Source organism: Cetorhinus maximus, chromosome 3 (assembly GCF_964194155.1).
Source record: "Cetorhinus maximus chromosome 3, sCetMax3.hap1.1, whole genome shotgun sequence".
Lineage (NCBI taxonomy): Eukaryota > Metazoa > Chordata > Chondrichthyes > Lamniformes > Cetorhinidae > Cetorhinus > Cetorhinus maximus.
The window spans coordinates 1,154,318-1,175,876 of NC_135881.1; the positions used below are offsets into that span (position 1 = coordinate 1,154,318).

At 46.3% G+C, this 21,559-nt stretch overlaps 1 protein-coding gene across 1 annotated transcript in view; it reads left to right on the forward strand.

Annotated features, from left to right (window-relative positions):
* scrib (scribble planar cell polarity protein) overlaps positions 1-21,559 on the forward strand; it is a 289,526-nt gene that overhangs the window by 27,052 nt on the left and 240,915 nt on the right. The window contains exons 2-6 of the mRNA XM_078534268.1: positions 4,371-4,488; positions 7,222-7,300; positions 7,792-7,881; positions 8,076-8,132; positions 10,269-10,332. Coding sequence (XP_078390394.1) covers positions 4,371-4,488; positions 7,222-7,300; positions 7,792-7,881; positions 8,076-8,132; positions 10,269-10,332 — 408 coding nt within the window. The remainder of the gene's footprint in view (positions 1-4,370; positions 4,489-7,221; positions 7,301-7,791; positions 7,882-8,075; positions 8,133-10,268; positions 10,333-21,559) is intronic.

The window sequence follows — 21,559 nt, forward strand, 5'->3', positions numbered from 1 at the left end:
TAGAAGAGACTAGGACCCGAGGGCACAGCCTCAGAGTAAAGGGAAGACCTTTTAGAACAGAGATGAGGAGAAACTTCTTTAGCCAGAGAGTGGTCAATCTATGGAATTCATTGCCACAGAAGGCTGTGGAGGTCAGGTCATTGAGTGTATTTAAGACCGAGAGAGAGAGGTTCTTGATTGGTAAGGGGATCAAAGGTTACGGGGAGAAGGCGGGAGAATGGGTTTGAGAAACCTATCAGCCATGATTGAATGGTGGAGCAGACTCGATGGGCCGAATGGCCTAATTTCTGCTCCTATGTCTTATGGTCTTATGGAAAAAGTGGGACCTATCAGAGATGAAGATGGAAACTTGTGTGTAGATGCAGAGACTGTGGGAAGGGTTTTGAATGAATATTTTGTCTCCGTGTTTACAAAGGAAAGGGAGGATGTAGATATAGTAGTCCAGGAGGAAAACTGTGAGATATTGTACGGGATAGCCATAAAGAGAGAGGGAGTACTCGAAGGGTTTAAATCCTTTAAAGTTGATAAGTCACCAGGGCCAGATGGATTGTTTCTGAGGCTGCTGAAGGAAGTCAAGGAGGAGATAGCAGATGCTCTGAGGATGATTTTCCAATCTTCACTAGATACAGGGGAGGTACCGGAGGACTGGAGAAATGCAAAAGTAGTTCCATTGCTTAAAAAGGGATCAAAGGAAATGCCAAACAATTATAGGCCAGTTAGTCTTACATCGGTGGTGAGCAAATTAGTAGAAGCAATCCTGAGAGATAGGATTAACTGTCATGTGGAAAGGCATGGACTAGTCAGGGATGGTCAGCATGGATTTGTTAAAGGAAGGTCTTGCCTCACAAATTTGATTGAATTATTTGAGGAAGTGATAAGAAGGGTTGATGCAGGTAGTGCAGTGGGTGTTGTGTACATGGATTTTAGCAAGGCATTTGACAAGGTCCCACATGGCAGATTGGTCAGGAAAGTAAAAGCCCATGGGATTCAGGGTAATGTGGCAAACTGGATAAAAGGTTGGCTTTGTAACAGGAAACAAAGGGTAATGGCCGATGGATGCCCTTGTGAATGGAAAGTTGTCTCAAGTGGTGTTCCACAGGGCTCGATGTTGGGACTCTTGCTGTTTGTGTTATATATTAACGATTTGGACGTGAACGTGGGGGGGTATACGATTGGGAAATTTGCAGATGACACAAAGATTGGCCGAGTAGTGGATAGTGTAGAGGATAGCCATAATCTCCAAAACGATATAGATGGGTTGGTGGAGTGGGCGGTAAAGTGGCAGATGGATTTTAACATAGAGAAGTGTGAGGTCATACGTTTAGGGAGGTCAAACAGTTACAGGGATTACGCAGTAAATGGGAATATACTAAGAGGGGTTGATGAAGTGAGAGATCTTGGCGTACAAGTACACAGGTCCCTGAAGGCAGCAGTTCAAGTAGACATGGTTGTAAAGAATTCATATGGAATGCTCTCCTTCATTGGCAGAGGTTAGAATATATAAGTAAGGATATAATGTTGGAATTGTATAAAACACTGGTGAGGCCACAATTGGAGTATTGTGTGCAGTTCTGGTCACCGCATTACAGGAAGGACGTAATAGCTCTGGAGAGAGTGCAGAGGAGATTTACAAGAATGTTGCCAGGGTTATAAAAGTGTAGCTACGAGGAGAGATTGGATAGGTTGGGGTTATTTTCCTTAGAACAAAGAAGGCTGAGAGGTGACTTGATGGAGGTGTACAAAATTATGAGGGGAATAGATAGAGTGGACAGGATCAAATTGTTTCCCTTGGTGGAGAATTCTAGAACCAGGAGACATAGATTCAAGATAAGTAGCAGAAGGTGTAGGGGGGACATGAGGAAGAACTTTTTTATGCAGAGGGTAGTGGGTGTCTGGAATTCTCTGCCCAAGTTGGTGGTAGAGGCAGAAACTTTAAACTCTTTTAAGAAGTACCTGGATCTGCACCTAAAGTACTGTAAGCTGCAGGGCTATGGACCGGGTGCAGGAAGGTGGGATTAGAAAGGGCACCTGGGTGTCCTCGGCTGGCATGGGCAAGATGGGCCGAATGGCCTCCTTCTGTGCTGTAACTTTTCTATGGTTCTATTACCTGTTGAACTTGTTTGTTAGCTTTTTGGGATTCATGCACAAGGACTCCCAAATCCACGTGTGCTGCAGCTTTCTGCAGTCTTTCTCTATTCAAATAATATTCAGCTCCTCTATTCTTCCTGCCAAAGTGCATAACCTCACATTTTCCCACACTATATTCCACCTGGCAAGTTTTTCCCACTCACTTAACCTGTCTATATCCCTCTGTAGACTCATTGTGTCACCCTCACCACTTGCCTACCCACCTATTTTTGTGTCATCCGCAAACTTGATGATAGTTCATTAATTTCCCTCATGTAAATCATTAATATACGTTGTAAATAATTGAGGTGCCAGCACTGATCCCTGTGGCACTCCACTAGTTAACAGGTTGCCATCCTGAAAATGCCCCCCCTATCTCAACTCTGTCTTCTATTGGTGAGCCAATCCTCTATCCATGCTAATATACTACCCCCAACACCAACTTATCTTATTTAGTAGCCTTATGTGTGGTACCTTATCAAACACCTTTTGGAAATCCAAATATATTACATCTACTGGTTCCCCTTTATCTATCCTGCTTGTTACCGCCTCAAAGAATTCTAATAAATTTATTAGGCATGATTTCCCCTTCATGAAGCCATGCTGACTCTGCTTGATTAGATTATGCATTTTCCCAATGAAAGATGTTAGGCTAACTGGCCTATAGTTACCTGTTTTTGTCTCCCTTTTTGAATAAGGGTATTACATTGGCAGTTTTCCAATCCTCTGGGACTTTTCCAGAATCTAAGGATTCTTGGAAGATTACTACCAGTGCATCCAATATCTCTGCAACTATTTCCTTTAATATCCTTGGATGCAACCCATCAGGTCCAGGGGAGTTATCAGCCTTTAGCACCATTAGTTTCCCTGGTACTTTTTCTCTCGTGGTAGTTATTGTATTTATTTCCTCCCCCCACTTTTTCCCCTTGGTTATTTAGTATTTTTGGAATGCTGTTAGTGTCGTCTACCATAAAGACTGATGTAAAGTCTTTATTCAACTCCTCTGCCATTTCCTTGTTCCCCATTATTATTTCCCCAGCCTCATTCTCTAAGAGGCCTTTGTTCACTTTGGCCCCTCTCTTCCTTTTTATATATTTAAAGAAGCTCTTACTGTCCATTTTTATATTACTTGCTAATTTACCCTCAAAGTTTATTTCCTCCCTCCCGCATAATTTTTTTGGTCATCTTTTGGTTTTTAAAACTTTCCCAATCCTTTGGCTTATCATTAATCTTTGCCACATTGAATGTTTTTTCTTTCAATTTGATACTATTCTTAACTTCCTTGGTTAACTATGGTTGGTTTATCCCCTTCCTAGAATCCTCCTTCCTCACTGGGATATATCTTTGTTGTGAGTTATGAACTATTTTCTTAAACATCTGCCATTGCTGATCAATCGTCTTTTCTTACTAAACTCCTTCCCCAGTCCACTCCAGCCAACTCTGACCTTGGTAATTACCCTTATTTAAGTTTAGCACAGTTGTTTCTGACCCAAGTTTCTCACTCTCAAACTTCTACCATGTTATGATCACTGTTTCCTAGGGGATCTTATACTCTGAGATCATTTATTAAACCTGCCTCATTACAAGATCCAAAAAAGCCTGATAAGGCTGGCTGGTAAATGGAATTGAGGTATAGATATCCCTGATCTGACTGGTGGAGCAGGCTCAAGGGGCTGAATGGCTTCCTACTGTTCCATGTTCCTCTGTGTAGTGAAACAGATTCAAGGGGCTGAATAGCTGCCTGTTCCTATGAATGGTGGATCAGGCTCTAGGGGCAGGTTGGACGATTGAAGGAGTTAGACCAGGCAGGAGATTAAAAGAGACAGACAGAGGACTGAGACTGAGCAGGTTCTGGGTGACAGAATGATGGAGTCGACATTAGGAGATTGCGACGACATTCTTTAAGGCAAATAGTTTTGGAGGGATGAGCCATTGGCAAAGTACTTTCGACCTAATGCACACCTCAATGCATGTGACGGGGTCAGTAGTCTGAGTTGAGGGGGGTGACTGAAGATGGAGGAAGTTTCTTAAAATATGAGTGTACAGAATGGTGATGGGTGTCTGGGGAAAGCATGCACATCTGACCAGGAGGGTGTGAGCTGTGCAGAATTGGAGGAGACTAGAGAGGAAAAGATGGAGGAAGAGGATGCAGAATGGCTTGAAAGATAAGACTTTTTTTTATACTACTGCCCCCTCATGAGTAAACTAAGAACCCTCTCCGCTTGTATTTCCATGTCTTACAGCCTTTCTTCAGATTGTTAAACTTGCGGAAACTGGGACTTAGTGATAATGAGATCCAGAGGCTGCCTCCAGAGGTCGCTAACTTCATGCAGCTTGTCGAGCTCGACATCTCTCGCAATGGTGAGTTTGTTACTGCGTAGGGGTGTGTGCGCATTTGGGTGTGTGCGTGTGCGTTTGGGAATGGGTGCATGCGCGTGTTTGGGCATGGGTGTATGCGCGCACGCGTGTATGGGCATGGGTGGGAGGAGGGGGCGGGGTGTCGGCGGGCGAGGGGCGGGGTGTCGGTGGGAGGAGGGGGCGGGGTGTCGGCAGGCGAGGGGCGGGGTGTCGGCGGGAAGAGGGGGCGGGGTGTCAGTGCGGGCGGGGCGTGGGGGACGGGGTGTGTAGGGGGGCTGTGTGTGAGGGAGTGTGTGCGGGAGGGAGGTTTTTACAACAAACGGTAATGGTTTCATGGTTGTCATCAGACTTTTAATTCAATTATTGAATTCAGATTTCACCATCTGCCCTGGTGGGATTCAAACCCGGGTCCTCGGAGCAATACCCTGGGTCTCTCTGGAATATTAGTCCAGCGATGATACCACTATACCACTGCCTCCCCATAAATGCACTAACGCTGACCCTCCCACCAAACCCTTCTGTGCCCAGCACATTTACACTGACCCTCCCAATCCACTCTGATGCCCCTCAGTGCCCAGCACATTTACACTGACCCTCCCTATCCACCCTGATGCCCCTCAGTGCCAGCACATTTACACTGACCCTCCCTATTCACTCTGATGCCCCTCATTGCCAGCACATTTACACTGACCCTCCCTACCTACTCTGATGCCCCTCAGTGCCCAGCACATTTACACTGACCCTCCCTACCCACTCTGATGCCCCTCAGTGCCAGAACATTTACACTGACCCTCCCTATTCACTCTGATGCCCCTCAGTGCCCAGCACATTTACACTGACCCTCCCTACCCACTCTGATGCCCCTCAGTACCTTGTCACCTTAGCCCAGTGGAATCAGGCTGATTATCCAGGCCAGGACTGGGATCCTAATGGGATCATGACCTGTGTGGTTTAGTTCTTCACATTCATTCATGCAAAAAAAACCATTCTCAGGTTGTGGGTGTCCCTAGCTAGAGCAGCATATACTGCTTGTCCCTTAAATGACTTGAGAAGGTGGTGGTGAGTGCACTTGAACTGTTGGTGGTAGCAGCTTGAAACAACAGTCTGCCATTTCAGAACCAACCGTGTGGATGTGGGACTGATGTCATGTGTCAGACTGCCTCAGGGCAGAGGGTTTCCTTTCCACCAGACCATTAATAATCCAAAAATTTTCCGATTATTTTCACTGACACTAACTTTTCATTTCCAGATTTTTGTGTTTTTTTAAAAATCAAATTCAAATTCTCTCATTGCCTGGATCACTAGTCTATGTTGCTGATTACTGGTCTACATTCTGTGGCAGGGTTTGGTGCTTCCTTTATTTCTTTGCCTGGTTAAAAAAGATTGTAGAAACATAGAAAATAAAAGCAGGAGTAGGAGTACTCTCCCCGCACCCCTCTCTCCCCGCACCCCTCTCTCCCCGCACCCCTGTCTCCCCGCACCCCTGTCTCCCCGCACCCCTGTCTCCCCGCACCCCTGTCTCCCCGCACCCCTCTCTCCCCGCACCCCTCTCTCCCCGCACCCCTGTCTCCCCGCACCCCTCTCTCCCCGCACCCCTCTCTCCCCGCACCCCTCTCTCCCCGCACCCCTCTCTCCCCGCACCCCTGTCTCCCCGCACCCCTGTCTCCCCGCACCCCTGTCTCCCCGCACCCCTGTCTCCCCGCACCCCTGTCTCCCCGCACCCCTCTCTCCCCGCACCCCTCTCTCCCCGCACCCCTCTCTCCCCGCACCCCTCTCTCCCCGCACCCCTCTCTGCCCGCACCCCTCTCTGCCCGCACCCCTCTCTGCCCGCACCCCTCTCTGCCCGCACCCCTCGATGCCTTTAGAGTTCAAAAATCTATTTCCTTCTTAAATATATTGTGACTTGGCCTCCACAGCTTCTGCAGTAAATAATTCTATAGGTTCACCACCCTCTGAGTGAAGAAGTTTCTCCTCATCTCAATCCTACCCTGTATTCTGAGACTGTGACCCCTTGTTCTAGCCCCCACCCCCCCCCTGCCAGTCAAAGGAAACATGATTGCTGCATCCAGTCTGTCCAGCCCTGTCAGATTTTATGTTTCAATGAGATCTCCTCTCATTCTTCTAAACTCCAGTGAGTACAGGCTGAGTTGACCCAATCTCTCCTCATACGACAATTGGTGTTTGCTATACAATGTGCTCTTGCCACCAATTCCCACCCCATGCATCTGCAGATCCTGCCATCTTCCCCCCCTCTCCCCCCCACAGTATTGAGGAATCTGCAGTGATAATCTGACTGGCACCATTGTCATTTTAAAAAAATTTGGTCATGGGATGTGGGTGTCGTTGGCTTTTTTGCCTATCCACAATTGCCCTCGTTGAGAGGGCAGTTAAGAGTCAACCACATTGCTGTGGGTCTGGAGTCACATGTAGGCCAGACCAGGTAAGGAAGGCAGATTTCCTTCTCTAAAGGATATTAATGAATCAGATGGGTTTTTATGACAATTGCCAATGGTTTCGTGGTCATCATCAGACTTTGAATTCCAGCTGTTTTTTTAAATTCAAATTTCACCATCTGCCGTGGTGGGATTCGAACCCGGGTTTCTGGAGTACAAGCGCTGTGAAAATACCACGATGCCACTGCCTCCTTTTGTGTATTGCTGAATTTCCTGTTCATCGGAACCACCTGTCAAGACAGTTATTAATGTAGGGAGATCTTTGCTGTTTTTGTCTCCACAGATATCCCAGAGATTCCTGAAAGTATTAAATTCTGCAAGTCTTTGGAAATAGCTGATTTCAGTGGGAACCCCCTTTCCAGGTACAGTGATACTGCTTCGAGAGTCAGCCAAGAGGCACTGACACCTGATGTGGCCAGCGCAGACTGAAGAGGGGGTGGGTGAAGGGAAAGACCTGTTGAAAGGACACTTTTTACTGACTGCTGTACAGAGTGGGGAAAATGTGTGTCCAGGGACCAGGTGGGGAACTCATCCTAGCAGAAAATGCAGGACACAGTTGGATAATTCCCTAGAAAAACATTTGTATATGAAAGTATCCAAAACATGAACACTTTCTCCACACTGCAACCTGTCAGGGATCCCTAGGATTCCAGTCTTGTCCTGACGCGGTATCTGCTTCAAATTAAACCAAAATGATCTGCTAGGTCCACCTCGCTAAGCGTGCCCCCTGGTCCGCCTTGGCCCCCCCCCCCCCCCCCCCCCCCCGGACAGTTCGCTGCGGCCCCTTGGTCCACACCTCCTGCCTTCCTGCCATCGCAATCCCTCTCACATGCTCACATTGTCTGTCTTGCAGGCTGCCTGATGGATTCACTCAGTTACGGATCCTCGCACACCTCTCTCTCAATGATGTCTCCCTGCAGTCTCTGCCAAATGATATTGGGAAGTAAGTGAACTCCTTCCATACGCAAGCATTGGTGACAAATACAATTTGCAATGTGACTATCTGATTAAAAATAGACTGGGAAACTTGGTTAATCTCAGCCTGCCAAGGGTACTCTGACTGGGGTGGAGTCTGTGTCTGTTTGATTGAATGAATGCGTTCAGTTTGCTATCACTCTCTCTCTCTCTCTTCTTTAGCTTAGCAAACCTGGTAACACTGGAACTTCGAGAAAACCTGTTGAAGACACTGCCAACGTGAGTAGCTGTGGAATAACTTGCTGTCCCTTTTGTGCTTTGCCTTTTCATACTTAGCACAAAGGAAGATGGTTGTGGTTGTTGGAGGTCAGTCAGTTCAGCTCCAGGACATCACTGCAGGAGTTCCTCAGGGTAATGTCCTCAGCCCAACCATCTTCAGCTGCTTCATCTGTGACCTTCCATCATAAGGCCAGAAGTGGGGATGTTCACTGATGATTGCACAATGTTCAGCACCATTCGCGACTCCTCAGATACTGAAGCAGTCCATGTCCAAATGCAGCAAGACCTGGACAATATCCAGGCTTGGGCTGACAAGTGGCAAGTAACATTCGTGCCACACAAGTGTCAGGCAATGACCATCTCCAACAAGAGAGAATCCAACCATTGACCCTTCATGTTCACTGCCATTACCATCACTGAATCCCCCACTATCAACATCCTGGGGGCTACCATTGACCAGAAACTGAACTGGACTAGCCATATAAATACTGTGGCTACAAGAGCAGGTCAGAGGCTAGGAATCGTGTGATGAGTAACTCACCTCTTGACTTCCCAAAGCCTGTCCACCATCTACAAGGTACAAGTCAGGAGTGATGGAATACTCCCCACTTGCCTGGGTGAGTGCAGCTCCCACAACACTCAAGAAGCTTGACACCATCCAGGACAAAGCAGCCCTCTTGATTGGCACCACATCCACAAACATTCACTCCCTCCACCACCGACACACAGTAGCAGCAGTGTGTACCATCTACAAGATACACTGTAGGAACTCACCAAGGCTCCTTCGACAGCACTTTCCAAAACCCATGACCACTACCATCTGGATGGACAAGGGCAGCAGATACATGGGAACACCACCATAACTGTGTTCCTCTCCGCAGATGCTGCCAGACCTGCTGAGTTTTTCCAGGTATTTTTGTTTTTGTTTTGGATTTCCAGCATCCGCAGTTTTTTGCTTTTATCATGGGAACACCATCACCTGGAAGTTTCCCTCCAAGTCACTCACCATCCTGACTTGGAAATATATCACCGTTCCGTTACTGTCGCTGGGTCAAAATCCTGGAATTCCCTTCCTAACAGCACTGTGGGTGTACCTACACCACATGGACTGCAGCGGTTCAAGAAAGCAGCTCACCACCACCTTCTCAAGGGCAACTAGGGATGGGCAAGAAAATGCTGGCCCAGCCAGCGAAGCCCACACCCCGTGAATGAATAAAAAAAAGTCACTGCTCTTTAGTCACTGGTGATGCCAGGCTGTCGGTGCTTTCTTCTGGCCTTTCCTAATTTTCCCTATTAGTGGCTTAAAAAGCATGCCGCCTCTTATCTCCCCATCCCTGTCCCTTCCTCACCCAGCATCCTGCACAGATTGTGGGAGCCCTTCACATATAAACAAGTTGCTTTGTGTTTGAAGAGGATACATGTAACAGTAAGCAAGTTTATGGATTAGTTTATGATGGCATCTTTCACTGAATCTTTCACTTATCCCATAGTGCCTCACAGCCAGAGAGATTCTTTGTGAAATACAGTCACTTTGGTCACTTAGTCAAGCTCAGGAGCTCATTTAAACACAGCAAGATCTCAGCAAGAGTGAGAGACATGCCAAATTGATCATTAGTTGGAGGAACCTTTGGCTGAGACATTGAGGGAAATCTCTGTTTCTTCCTGATAGGCTCTGTACACTTTGTAAAGCTGTATGAAGTTCCAGATAGGGAGGAGTGAGGTCCATTTCCCAGAATCAGAGAAATTTACAGTTTGGAAGGAAGGAGGCTATTCAGCCCAATTTGAGATCACTGGCCAATAAGCGCCATTCAGCCTAATCCTGCTTTCAAGCTCTTGGTTCGCAGTCTTGTAAGTTAGGGCACATCACCTGCATATCCAAGTACTTTATCAATGTCATTGAGGAGTTCTGGCTCGGCCACATCATCGTCCTCTCCATTGCTCCCCTTGCCCCCAAGACCTCACATTGTCTGTCTCTGTGTCTCTCCCCTTCTCTCTCTCCCCTCCTCTTCCCCCCCACTTTCCCCCTCCCTCCTCCCTCCATCGCGAGTGTTCCTTCCCCGTCTATGGGTCCTCCTGAGGCCTCGGCTCCTGGTCTGAAATTCTCTATTAATTCTATATGTTTCCTTTCTCTTGCAGATCCCTATCTTTCCTGGTGAAGCTGGAGGAGTTGGATCTCGGCAGCAATGAACTGGAAGTGCTGGTAAAGAATCAGTTTGCTGCAATCTGTCAATGTACATCTCTGTACTCAGATCCTCTGGGAACACACACACAGTCCATGTTTAATATGTAATCCGTTTAAAAAAAAGCCTCACACCACGATCTTACTGCTGTCCTGCCCTGACTAGATTTTTCTTTGGGGGATGCCACAAGCATGCATGCAGTAGAGCTAAGCGATCCCACAACCAACGGATCGGTGGTCCTGCCAATCCAGTTGTGAACGGTGCTGGACTCTGGAGGCGGCTACGCCAACATCCCATCCATAATGATGGAGGAGCCCAGCTCATCAGTGCAAAAGACAAGTCTGAAGAATTTGCAACCAACTTTCGTCAGAAATTCTGAGTGTATGATCCATCTCAGCCTCCTCCTGAGATCCACAGCACCGCAGATGCCAGTCATCAGCCAGTTCAGTTCACTCCACCATTCCTTATTCCTTATTCAGAAAAGAGTGCAAGGATAAGCCCAGTAACTACAGACCAGTCAGTTTAACTTTGGTGGTGGGGATCTTCTACGCTAATATTCACATGGACAAATGCGGTTTAAATAAGGAAAGCCAATGTGGATTTCTCAATGGAAAATTCCTGTTTAACGAACTTGCAGGAGTTTTTTGAGGAGCTAGCAGAGAGGGCTGATGAGGGCAATGCTGTTGATGTAGTGTACATGGACTTCCAAAAGGCGGTTGGAACAGTGCCGCATAACGGGCTGGTGAATAATGCTATAGTTTATGGAATAAAAGGGACCGTAGCAACATGAGTACGAAATTGGCTGAGCAACAGGAGACAGAGTAGTGGTTAATGGATGTTTCTTGTGCTGGAGGAAGGTTTGTAGTGGACGCCCCAGGGTCACTGTTGGGACCCTTGCTTTTCCTGATCTATATTAATGACCTAGACTTGATATACAGGGAACAATATCTTGTGAACGGTGAAGAGGACAGTGTAGAACCTCAGAAGGCCATAGACAAATTGGTGGAATGGAAGGACAGGTGGCAGATGAAGTTCAGTGCAGAGAAATGTGAAGTGACTCATTTAGGTAGAAAGAAGATGGAGAGACTAAATAAAATAGGCATTACAATTCTAAAGGGGGATGCAGGAGCAGAGGGACATTGGTGTATACGTGCATATGTCATTGAAGGTGGCAGGACACCACAGGAGAGTGGTTAATAAAGCTACAGTATCCTGGGCTTAGTTCATAGGGGCATAGCGTACAAGAGCAAGAAGGTTATGTTGAAACAAAAACAAAAATAGCTGGAAAAACTCAGCAGGGCTGACAGCATCTGCGGAGAGGAGCACAGTTAACGTTTCGAGTCCATATGACTCTTCATCAGGTTATGTTGAAGACGCTCGTTCGGCCACAGTTGGAGTATTGTGTCCAGTCCTGGGTTCCGCACTTCAGAAAGAATGTGAAGGTAATGGAGACAATGCGGAAAAGATTCATGAGAATGGCTTCAGCAATGAGGAACTTCAGTTATAAAGATAGATTGGAGAAGTTGCGACTGTTTTCCTTGGAGAAGAGAAGGTTCAGAGGAGATTTTAATAAGATATTCAAAATCATGAGGGGTCTGGACAGAGTAGATAGGATTGAGAATGAGAGGGCACAGATTAAAGTAATTAATAAAAGAAGCAACAGTGATATAAGGAAAAACTTCTTCACGCAGTGGGTGGTTAGGGTTTGGAATGCAATACCTGTGTGTGTAGTGGAGGCAGACTGAATTGAAGCATTCAAAAGGGAATTTGATTGTTATCTGAAAGGAAAGAATGTGCTGGGTTACAGGGAGATGGTGGGAGAATGGCATTAGTGAATTGCTGATTTGAAGAGCCTGTGCAGACACAATGGGCCAAATGGCCACCTCCTGCGCTATACCATTTCTGTGGTTCTGTGATATTAAGAAATGGCTAAACGAACTGGATAATGCAAAGGCCCTGGTTTTCTGTAACATTCCTGTAATAGTGCTGCAGACTTGTGTTCCAGAACTTGCCACGCCCTTAGCCAACCTGTTCCAGTGCAGGCACAACGCTGGCATCTACTTGGCAATGTGGAAAATTACCCAGGTATGTCCTGTCCACAAAAAGGACAAATCCAACCTGGGCAATTACTGCCCAGTCTACTCTCGATCATCAGCAAAGTGATGGAAGGTGTCATCGACAGCTATCAAGCAGCACTTATTTAGCAATAATCTGCTCACTGATGCTCAGTTTTGGTTCTGCCACGGACCTCATTACAGCCTTGGTTCAAACAGGACAAAAGAGCTAAACTCCAGAGGTGAGGTGAGAGTGACTGCCCTTGACATCAACGAAACATTTGACGGGGTGTGACAATAAGAACCCGAGCAAAACTGGAGTCACTGGCAATCGGGGGGAAAAGTCTCCTCTGGTTGGGATCAAAGCTAGCACAAAGGAAGGTGGCTGTGGTTTTTGAGGCCTGTCATCTCAGTCACAGGACATCACTGCAGGAGTTCCTCAGAGTAGTGTCCTGGGCCCCACCATCTTCAGTTCCTTCATCAATGACCTTTCCCGCACCATGAGGTCAGAGTTGGGGATGTCCCCTGATGATTGCACAATGTTCAGCACCATTGGCAACTCCACAGTTAATGGAGCAGTCCATGCCTGTGTGCAGCGAGACCTGGACAACATTGAGGTTTGGGCTGGTAAGTGGCAAGTAACATTGATGCCACACAAGTGCCAGGCAATGATCATCTTCAACATGAGCCTCTAACCATCTTACTTACAGCACTGTGGGTGTACCAACACCAGATGGACTGCAGCGGTTCAAGAAGGCAGCTCACCACCACCTTCTTGGGCAATCAAAAATGGGCAATACATGCTGGTTTACCAGTGATCCTCATGTAAGGACATAAGAAATTGGAGCAGGAATAGCCCATTTGGCCCCTTGGCCAGCTCTGCTCTTCAGTATAATCTTGGCTAATCTGATGGTGGCCACAACTCCCCTTTCTTCCTGTCTGTCCCCATAACCCTCTTTTTTAATTCATTCACGGGATATGGGCTTCGCTGGTTGGGCTAGCATTTATTGTCCATGCCTAATTGCCCTTGAGAGAGTGGTGGTGAGCTGCCGCCTTGAACCGCTACAGTCTATGTGGTGTGGGTACACCCACAGTGCTGTTCGGGAGGGTGTGACACAAAGATGATTGAGAGTAGACTGATGGGGCGGTAATTGGCCGGGTTGGATTTGTCCTTTTTGTGTACAGGATGACATACCTGGGCAATTTTCCACATAGCCGGGTAGATGCCAGTGTTGTAGCTGTACTGGAACAGCTTGGCTCGGGGCACGGCAAGTTCTGGAGCACAAGTCTTCAGCATCATTTCCGGAATATTGTCAGGGCCCATAGCCTTTGCAGTGTCCAGTGTCTTCAGCCGTTTCTTGATCTCACATGGAGTGAATCGCATTGGCTGAAGACTGGCCCCTGTGATGCTGGGGACCCCCAGAGGAGGCCGAAGCGGATCATCCACTCGGCACTTCTGGCTGAAGATTGTAGCAAATGCTTCAGCCTTATCTTTTGCGCTGATGAGCTGGGCTCCTCCGACATTGAGGGTTGGTATATTTGTGGGGCCTCCTCCTCCAGTGAGTTGTTTAATTGTCCACCACCATTCACAACTGGATGTGGCAGGACTGCAGAGCTTAGATTTAATTTGAGGGTTGTGGGATCGCTTAGCCCTGTCTATCACTTGCTGCTTATGCTGTTTGGCATGTAGGTAGTCCTGTGTTATAGCTTCACCAGGTTGGTACCTCATTTTTAGGGTATGCCTGGTGCTGCTCCTGGCATGCCCTCCTGCACTCTTCATTGAACCAGGGTTGATCCTCTGGCTTGATGGTAATGGTAGAGTGGGGAATATGCTGGGCCATGAGGTTACAGATTGTGTTTGAGTACAATTCTGCTGCTGCTGATGGCCCACAGCGCCTCATGGATGCCCAGTCTTGAGTTGCTAGATCTGTTTGAAATCTATCCAATTTAACATGGTGGTAGTGCCACACAATACGATGGAGGGTATCCTCAACGTGAAGGCGGGACTTTGTCTCCACAATGATTGTGCGGTGGTCACTCCTACCGATACTGTCATGGACAGATGCATCTGCGGCAGGCAGGTTGGTGAGGATGAGGTCAAGTATGTTTTCCTCTCTTGTTGGTTCCCTCACCACCTGCCACAGACCCAGTCTAGCAGCTACGTCCTTTAGGACTCGGCCAGCTCGGTCAGTAGTGGTGCTACCGAGCCACTCTTGGTGATGGATATTGAAGTCCCCCACCCAGAGTACATTCTGCATCCTTTCCACCTTCAGTGCATCCTCCAAGTGATGTTGAACATGGAGGAGCACTGATTCATCAGCTGGGGGAGGGAGGTACGTAGTAATCAGCAGGAGGTTTCCTTGCCCATAGAACCATAGAAAAGTTACAGCACAGAAGGAGGCTATTCGGCCCATCTTGTCCATGCTAGCTCGAGGACACCCAGATGCCCTTTCTAATCCCACCTTCCTGCACCCGGCCCATAACCCTGCAGCTTACAGCACTTTAGGTGCAGATCCAGGTACTTCTTAAAAGAGTTTAAAGTTTCTGCCTCTACCACCAACTTGGGCAGCGAATTCCAGACACCCACTACCCTCTGTGTAAAGAACTTCTTCCTCATGTCCCCCCTACACTTTCAGCCACTTATCTTGAATCTATGTCCCCTGGCTCTAGAATTCTCCAGCAAGGGAAACAATTTGATCCTGTCCACTCTATCTATTCCCCTCATAATTTTGTACACCTCAATCAAGTCACCTCTCAGCCTTCTTTGTTCCAAGGAAAATAACCCCAGCCTATCCAATCTCTTCTCGTAGCTACACTTTTCTAACCCTGGCAACATTCTTGTAAACCTCCTCTGCACTCTCTCCAGAGCTATTACGTCCTTCCTGTAATGTGGTGACCAGAACTGCACACAATACTCCAGTTGTGGCCTCACCGGTGTTTTATACAATTCCAACATTATATCCTTATTTTTATATTCTATACCTCTGCCAATGAAGGAGAGCATTCCATATGCCTTCTTTACAACTTTGTCTACTTGAACTGCTGCCTTTAGGGACCTGTGTACTTGTACACCAAGATCTCTCACTTCATCTACCCCTCTTAGTATATTCCCATTTATTGTGTAATCCCTGTAACTGTTTGACCTCCCAAAATGTATGACCTCACACTTCTCTATGTTAAAATCCATCTGCCACTTTACACTCCACCAACCCATCTATATTGTTTTGGAGATTATGGCTATCCTCAACACTATCCACTACTCGGCCAATCTTTGTGTCATCTGCAAATTTCCCAGTCGTGCCCCCCACGTTCACGTCCAAATTGTTTGACCACGTTTGACCTGATTCCATGAGACTTCATGGGGTCCGGAGCCGATGTTGAGGATTCCTAGGGCAACTCCCTCCCGACTGTATACCACTGTGACGCTACCTCTTCTGGGCCTGTCCTGCTGGTGAGACAGGACATACCCAGGGATGGTGATGGTGGTGTCTGGGACATTATCTTACAGTAAGATACATTATCTGTAGCAGGGTATTGCAAGGAGCAGTGCTGGGACCAAAACACTATCACAACCTATGTGAATGATTTGGATGTGAGGACCAAATGTAATATTTCCAAATTCGCTGACGACACAAAACTAATTGGGAATATGAGTTGTGAGGAGAACGCAAGGAGGCTTCAAGGGGATTTGGACAGTCTAAGTGAGTGGGCAAGAACATGGCAGATGCAATATAATGTGAATAAGTGTGAAGTTATCCACTTTGGTAAAAAAAACAAAGGCAGATTAATCCATAAATGGTGGGAGAATGGGAAGTGTTGATATCCAAAGGGACCTGGGTGCCCCCCTTCATGAGTCACTAAAAGCTAGCACACAGGTGCAGCAAGCAATTAGAAAGGCAAATGATATGTTGGTCTTCACCGTAAGGAGATTTGAGTGCAGGAGTAAAGATGTCTTGCTGCAATTGTATAGAGCCTTGGTGAGACCGCACCTGGGATATTGTGTACAGTTTTGGTCTCCATATCTACGGAAGGATGTATTTTCCACAGAGGGAGTGCAACTGAGGTTCACCAGTCTGATTCCTGGGATGGTGGGATTGTTTTATGAGGAGAGATTGAAGAGACTGGGTCTGTATTCTGTAGAGTTTTGAAGAATGAGAGGTGATCTCATTGAAACTTAGCAAATCCTTACAAGGCGTGACAGGATAGATGTAGACATGGTGAGGAAATGGCTCGGGTTATATTTACGAGGTTACTGATAAGGCCAATGTTTTTTTATCCATTCACGGGATGCAGGCTTCGCTGGCTGGGTCAGCATTTATTAATAATTTATTAATAAGAAAAATGCAAGTGGTAGGAGGTTAGGTGTCATTCCATTAAAGACACGTTCCTCATGGAGCCCAACAAGGATGTTTGTGAGAGCTGGAACAAGAGAAGACCATAGAAACATAGAAAATAGGAGCAGGAGTAGGTCATTCGGCCCTTAGAGCCCGCTCCGCCATTCAATAGGATCATAGCTGATCCTCTACCTCAACACCATACTCCCGCTCTTTCCCCATATCTCTTTAGAGTCCAAAAATCTATCTGTTTCCTTCTTAAATATATTCAGTGACGTCTGTCATGGGGAAGTTATTAGAATTGATCGTTAAGGAGGTTATAGCTGGGCACTTAGAAGAGCTCAAGACAATAGGGAAGAGTCAGCATGGTTTTGTGAAAGGAAAATCATGTTTAACCGATTTATTGGAGTTTTTTGAAGGAGTGACATGCGCAGTGGATAAAGGGGAGCCTGTAGATGTGCTGTACTTGGATTTCCAGAAGGCATTTGATAAGGTGCCATGTCAAAGATTATTATGGAAAATAAAAGCGCATGGTGTAGGGGGTAACATATTAGCATAGATAAAAGATTGGCTGGCAGGAAGCAGAGAGTATACATAAATGGGCCTTTTTCTGATTGGCAGGATGTGACGAGTGGAGTCCCACAGGGGTCTGTGCTGGGGCCTCAACTTTTTACGATTTACATCAATGACTTAGATGAGGGGAGTGAAGACATGGTGGCTAAATTTGCAGATAACAAAGATAGGTAGGAAAGTAAGTTGTGAAGAGGACATGAGGTTGCAGATGGATATAGATAGGTTGAGTGAGTGGGAAAAGATCTGGCAAATGGAGTTTAATGTGGGAAAATGTGAAGTTGTTCACTTTGGCAGGAAGAACAAAAAAGCAGAGTCTTAATTAAATGGAGAATGGCTGCATAATTCTGAGGAGTAGAGGGATCTAGGTGTTCTAATACATGAGTCACAAAAAGTTAGTATGCAGGTACAGCAAGTAATTAAGAAGGCTAATGGAATACTATCCTTTATTACGAGAGGAGTAAACATAAAAGTAAGGATGTTATGCTTCAGTTATACAGGACATTGGTGAGACCACAGCTCGAATAGTGTGTGCAGTTTTGGTCTCCTTATTTAATATTAAGGAAGGATGTAAATGCATTGGAGGCTGTCCAGAGGATGTTTACTAGGTTGATACCTGGAATGAGTGGGTTGCCTTATGAGAAAAGGTTGGACAGGCTGGGCTAGTTTCCACTGGAGTTTAGAAGAGTGAGGGGTGATTTGATTGAAGTTTACAAGATCCTGAATGGCCTTGACAAGGTGGACGTGGAAAGGATGTTTCCTCTTGTGGGTGAGTCCAGAACTAGGAGGCACTGTTTTAAAATTAGGGGTCACCCTTTTAGGACAGAGATGAGGAGAATTTTTTCTGAGGGTTGTGCGACTTTGGAACTCTCTGCCTCAGAAGGTGGTGGAGGTGGGGTCATTGAATATTTTTAAGGCAGAGAAAAATAGATAGATTCTTGTTAGGCAAGGGAATCATAGGTTATCGGGGGCAGATGGGAATGTGGAAATCGAAACACAGGAAGATCAGCCATGATCTTAATGAATGGTGGAGCAGGCTTGAGGGGCTGAATGGTCTACTCCTGTTTCTATTTCTTATGTTCTTAATCGGCCCAATCTCTCCTCATATGACAATCCTCCCATCCCAGGAATCAGGCTGGTGAACCTTCGCTGCACTCGCGGTATGGCAAATACGCCCTTTCTTAGGTAAGGAGGCCAAAACCGCACACAATAGTCCAGGTGTGGTCTCACCAAGGCCCTGTACAGCTGCAGTAAGACATCCTTGCTCCTGCACTCAAGTCCTCTTGCAATGAAGGCCAACATACCATTTGCCTTCTTAACATCTTGCTGCACCTGTATGCTTGCTTTCAGTGACTGGTGTACAAGGACACCCAGGTCCCTTTGTACATCACTTTCCAATCTATCACCATTTAAATAATATTTTGCCATTCTGTTTTCTCTACTGAAGTGGATAACTTCACATTTATCCATGTTATATTGCCTCTGCAGTGTATTTGTCCATTCACTCAACCGGTCTAACTCACCTTGAAGCTACAGAAAGATATAAATAGGTTAAGTGAGTGGGCAAAGATCTGGCAAATGGAGCATAATGTGGGAAAACGTGAAATTGTCTATTTTGGCAGGAAGAATAAAAGAAAGGCATATTATCTAAATGGTGAGAGATTGCAGAGCTTTGAGATTCAGAGGGATCTGGGTGTCCTAGTGCATGAATCGCAAAAGGTTAGTATGCAGGTACAGTAGGTAATTAGGAAAGCTCATAGAATGTTATCATTTATTGCGAGGGGAATTGAATATAAATGTATGGAGGTTATTCTTCAGTTATACAGGACACTAGTGAGACCACATAGGAGTATTGTGCATCGTATTGGTCACCTTATTTAAGGAAGAATATAAATGCATTGGAAGCAGTTCAGAGATGTTTTACCAGACTAGTACCAGGAATGGGCAGGTTGTCTTATGAGAAAAGGTTGGACAGGCTAGGCTTGTATCCGCTGGAGTTTAGAAGAGTAAGAGGCCCTTCTCATTACATAATACTAGATCTAAAATAGCCTGTTCTCTAGTCAGTTCCTCAACATACTGCTCTAGAAAACCATCCATAACACACTCCAGAAACTCGTCCTGCACAGCTTTAGTGCTCATTAGGTTTGATCTATATGCAGATTGAAATCACTCTTGATTACTGTATTACCTGTGCTACATCCTTCTCTAATCTCTTGATTAATACCGTGGCCCACATGGCCACAACTGTTTGGGCCTATAAACAACTCCAGCCAATGTTGTTGTCCTTGCTGTTTCTTAGCTCCACCCAACAGATTCCACGTTTGTTCTTCCGATCTGAGATCCTCCCTTACTAATGTACTGATCCCATCCCTTATTATCACCGCAACACCACCTCCTTTTCCTTTCTGTCTGTCCTTCCTAAATGTTGAATATCCTTGAATATTGGGTTCCCAGTCTTGGTCACTCTGTAGCCACGTTTCCGTAATGGTAACAGTAACAGTGGGACTGGGGGTCTGAAATGCATTTGTTTCAATGCGAGAAGTATAACAGGCAAGGCAGATGAGCTTAGAGCTTGGATTAGTACTTGGGACTATGATGTTATTGCTATTACAGAGACTTGGTTGAAGGATGGACAGGATTGGCAGATAAACGTTCCAGGATTTAGATGTTTCAGGCAGGATAGAGAGGGATGTAGAAGAGGTGGGGGAGTTGCACTGCTGGTTATGGGGAATATCACAGCTGTACGACAGGAGGGCACCTCGGTGGGCTCATGCAGCGAGGCAATGTGGGTAGAGCTTCGGAATAGGAAGGGTGCAGTCACAATGTTGGGGGTTTACTATAGGCCTCCCAATTGCCGGCGGGAGATTGAGGAACAGTTATGTAGGCAGATTTTGGAAAGATGTAAAAGCAATAGGGTTGTTGCGGTGGGTGATTTTAATTTTCCCTATATTGACTGGGAATCACTTAGTGCTAGGGGTTTGGATGGTGCAGAATTTGTAAGTTGCATCCAGGAGGGCTTCCTGAGACAATATATAGATAGTCCAACTAGGGAAAGGGCAATACTGGACCTGGTATTAGGAAATGAACCCGGCCAGGTGGTCGAAGTTTCAGTAGGGGAGCATTTCGGGAAAAGTGACCATAATTCAGTAAGTTTCAAGGTACTGGTGGATAAGCAAAACAGGAGTCCTCGGGTTAAGGTGCTTAATTGGGGGAAAGCTAATTATAACAATATTAGGCAGGAACCGAGGAATCTAGGCTGGAGGCGGATGTTTGAGGGCAAATCAACAACTGACATGTGGGGGGCTTTCAAACGTCAGTTGATAAGAATTCAGGACCGGCATGTTCCTGCTAGGATGAAGGATAAGCATGGCAAGTTTCAGGAATCTTGGATAACGAAGGATATTGTGAGATTAGTCAAAAAGAAAAGGGAAGCATTCGTAAGGGCTAGAAGGCTGGGAACAGATGAAGCCCGTGGAGAATATAAAGAAAGTAGGAAGAAACTTAAGCAAGGAGTCAGGAGGGCTGAAAGGGGTCATGAAAAGTCACTGGCAACCAGGATTAAGAAAAATCCCAAGGCCTTTTATACATATGTAAAAAGCAATAGGGTAGCCAGGGAAAGGGTAGGCCCACTCAGGGACAGAGATGGGAATGTGTGTGTGGAGCCAGAAGAAATGAGATAGATACTAAATGAATACTTCTCATCAGTATTCACCAAAGAGAAGGACTTAGCGGTCAATTTGTCTAGGGAAGAGTGTGTAGATAGCCTGGATCATGTTGAGATCAAAAAAGAGGAGGTGTTAGGCATCTTGAAGAATATTAAGGTGGATAAGTCCCCAGGGCCAGATGGGATCTACCCCAGAGTACTGAGGGAGGCAAAGGAGGAGATTGCTGGGGCCTTGACAGAAATTTTTGTATCCTCACTGGCTATGGGTGAGGTCCCAGAGGACTGGAGAATGGCCAATGTTGTTCCATTGTTTAAGAAGGGTAGCAGGGATAATCCAGGAAATTACAGGCTGGTGAGCCTTACGTTGGTAGGGAAATTATTGGAGAAGATTCTTCGTGACAGGATTTACTACCATTTGGAAGCAAATGGGCGTATTAGTGAGAGGCAGCATGGTTTTGTGAAGGGGAGGTCGTGTCTCACTAACTTGATCGAGTTTTTCGAGGAAGTGACAAAGATGATCGACGATGGAAGGGCAGTGGATGTTATATACATGGATTTCAGTAATTTCAGGTCCCTCATGGCAGACTGGTACAGAAAGTAAAGTCGCACGGGATCAGAGGTGAGC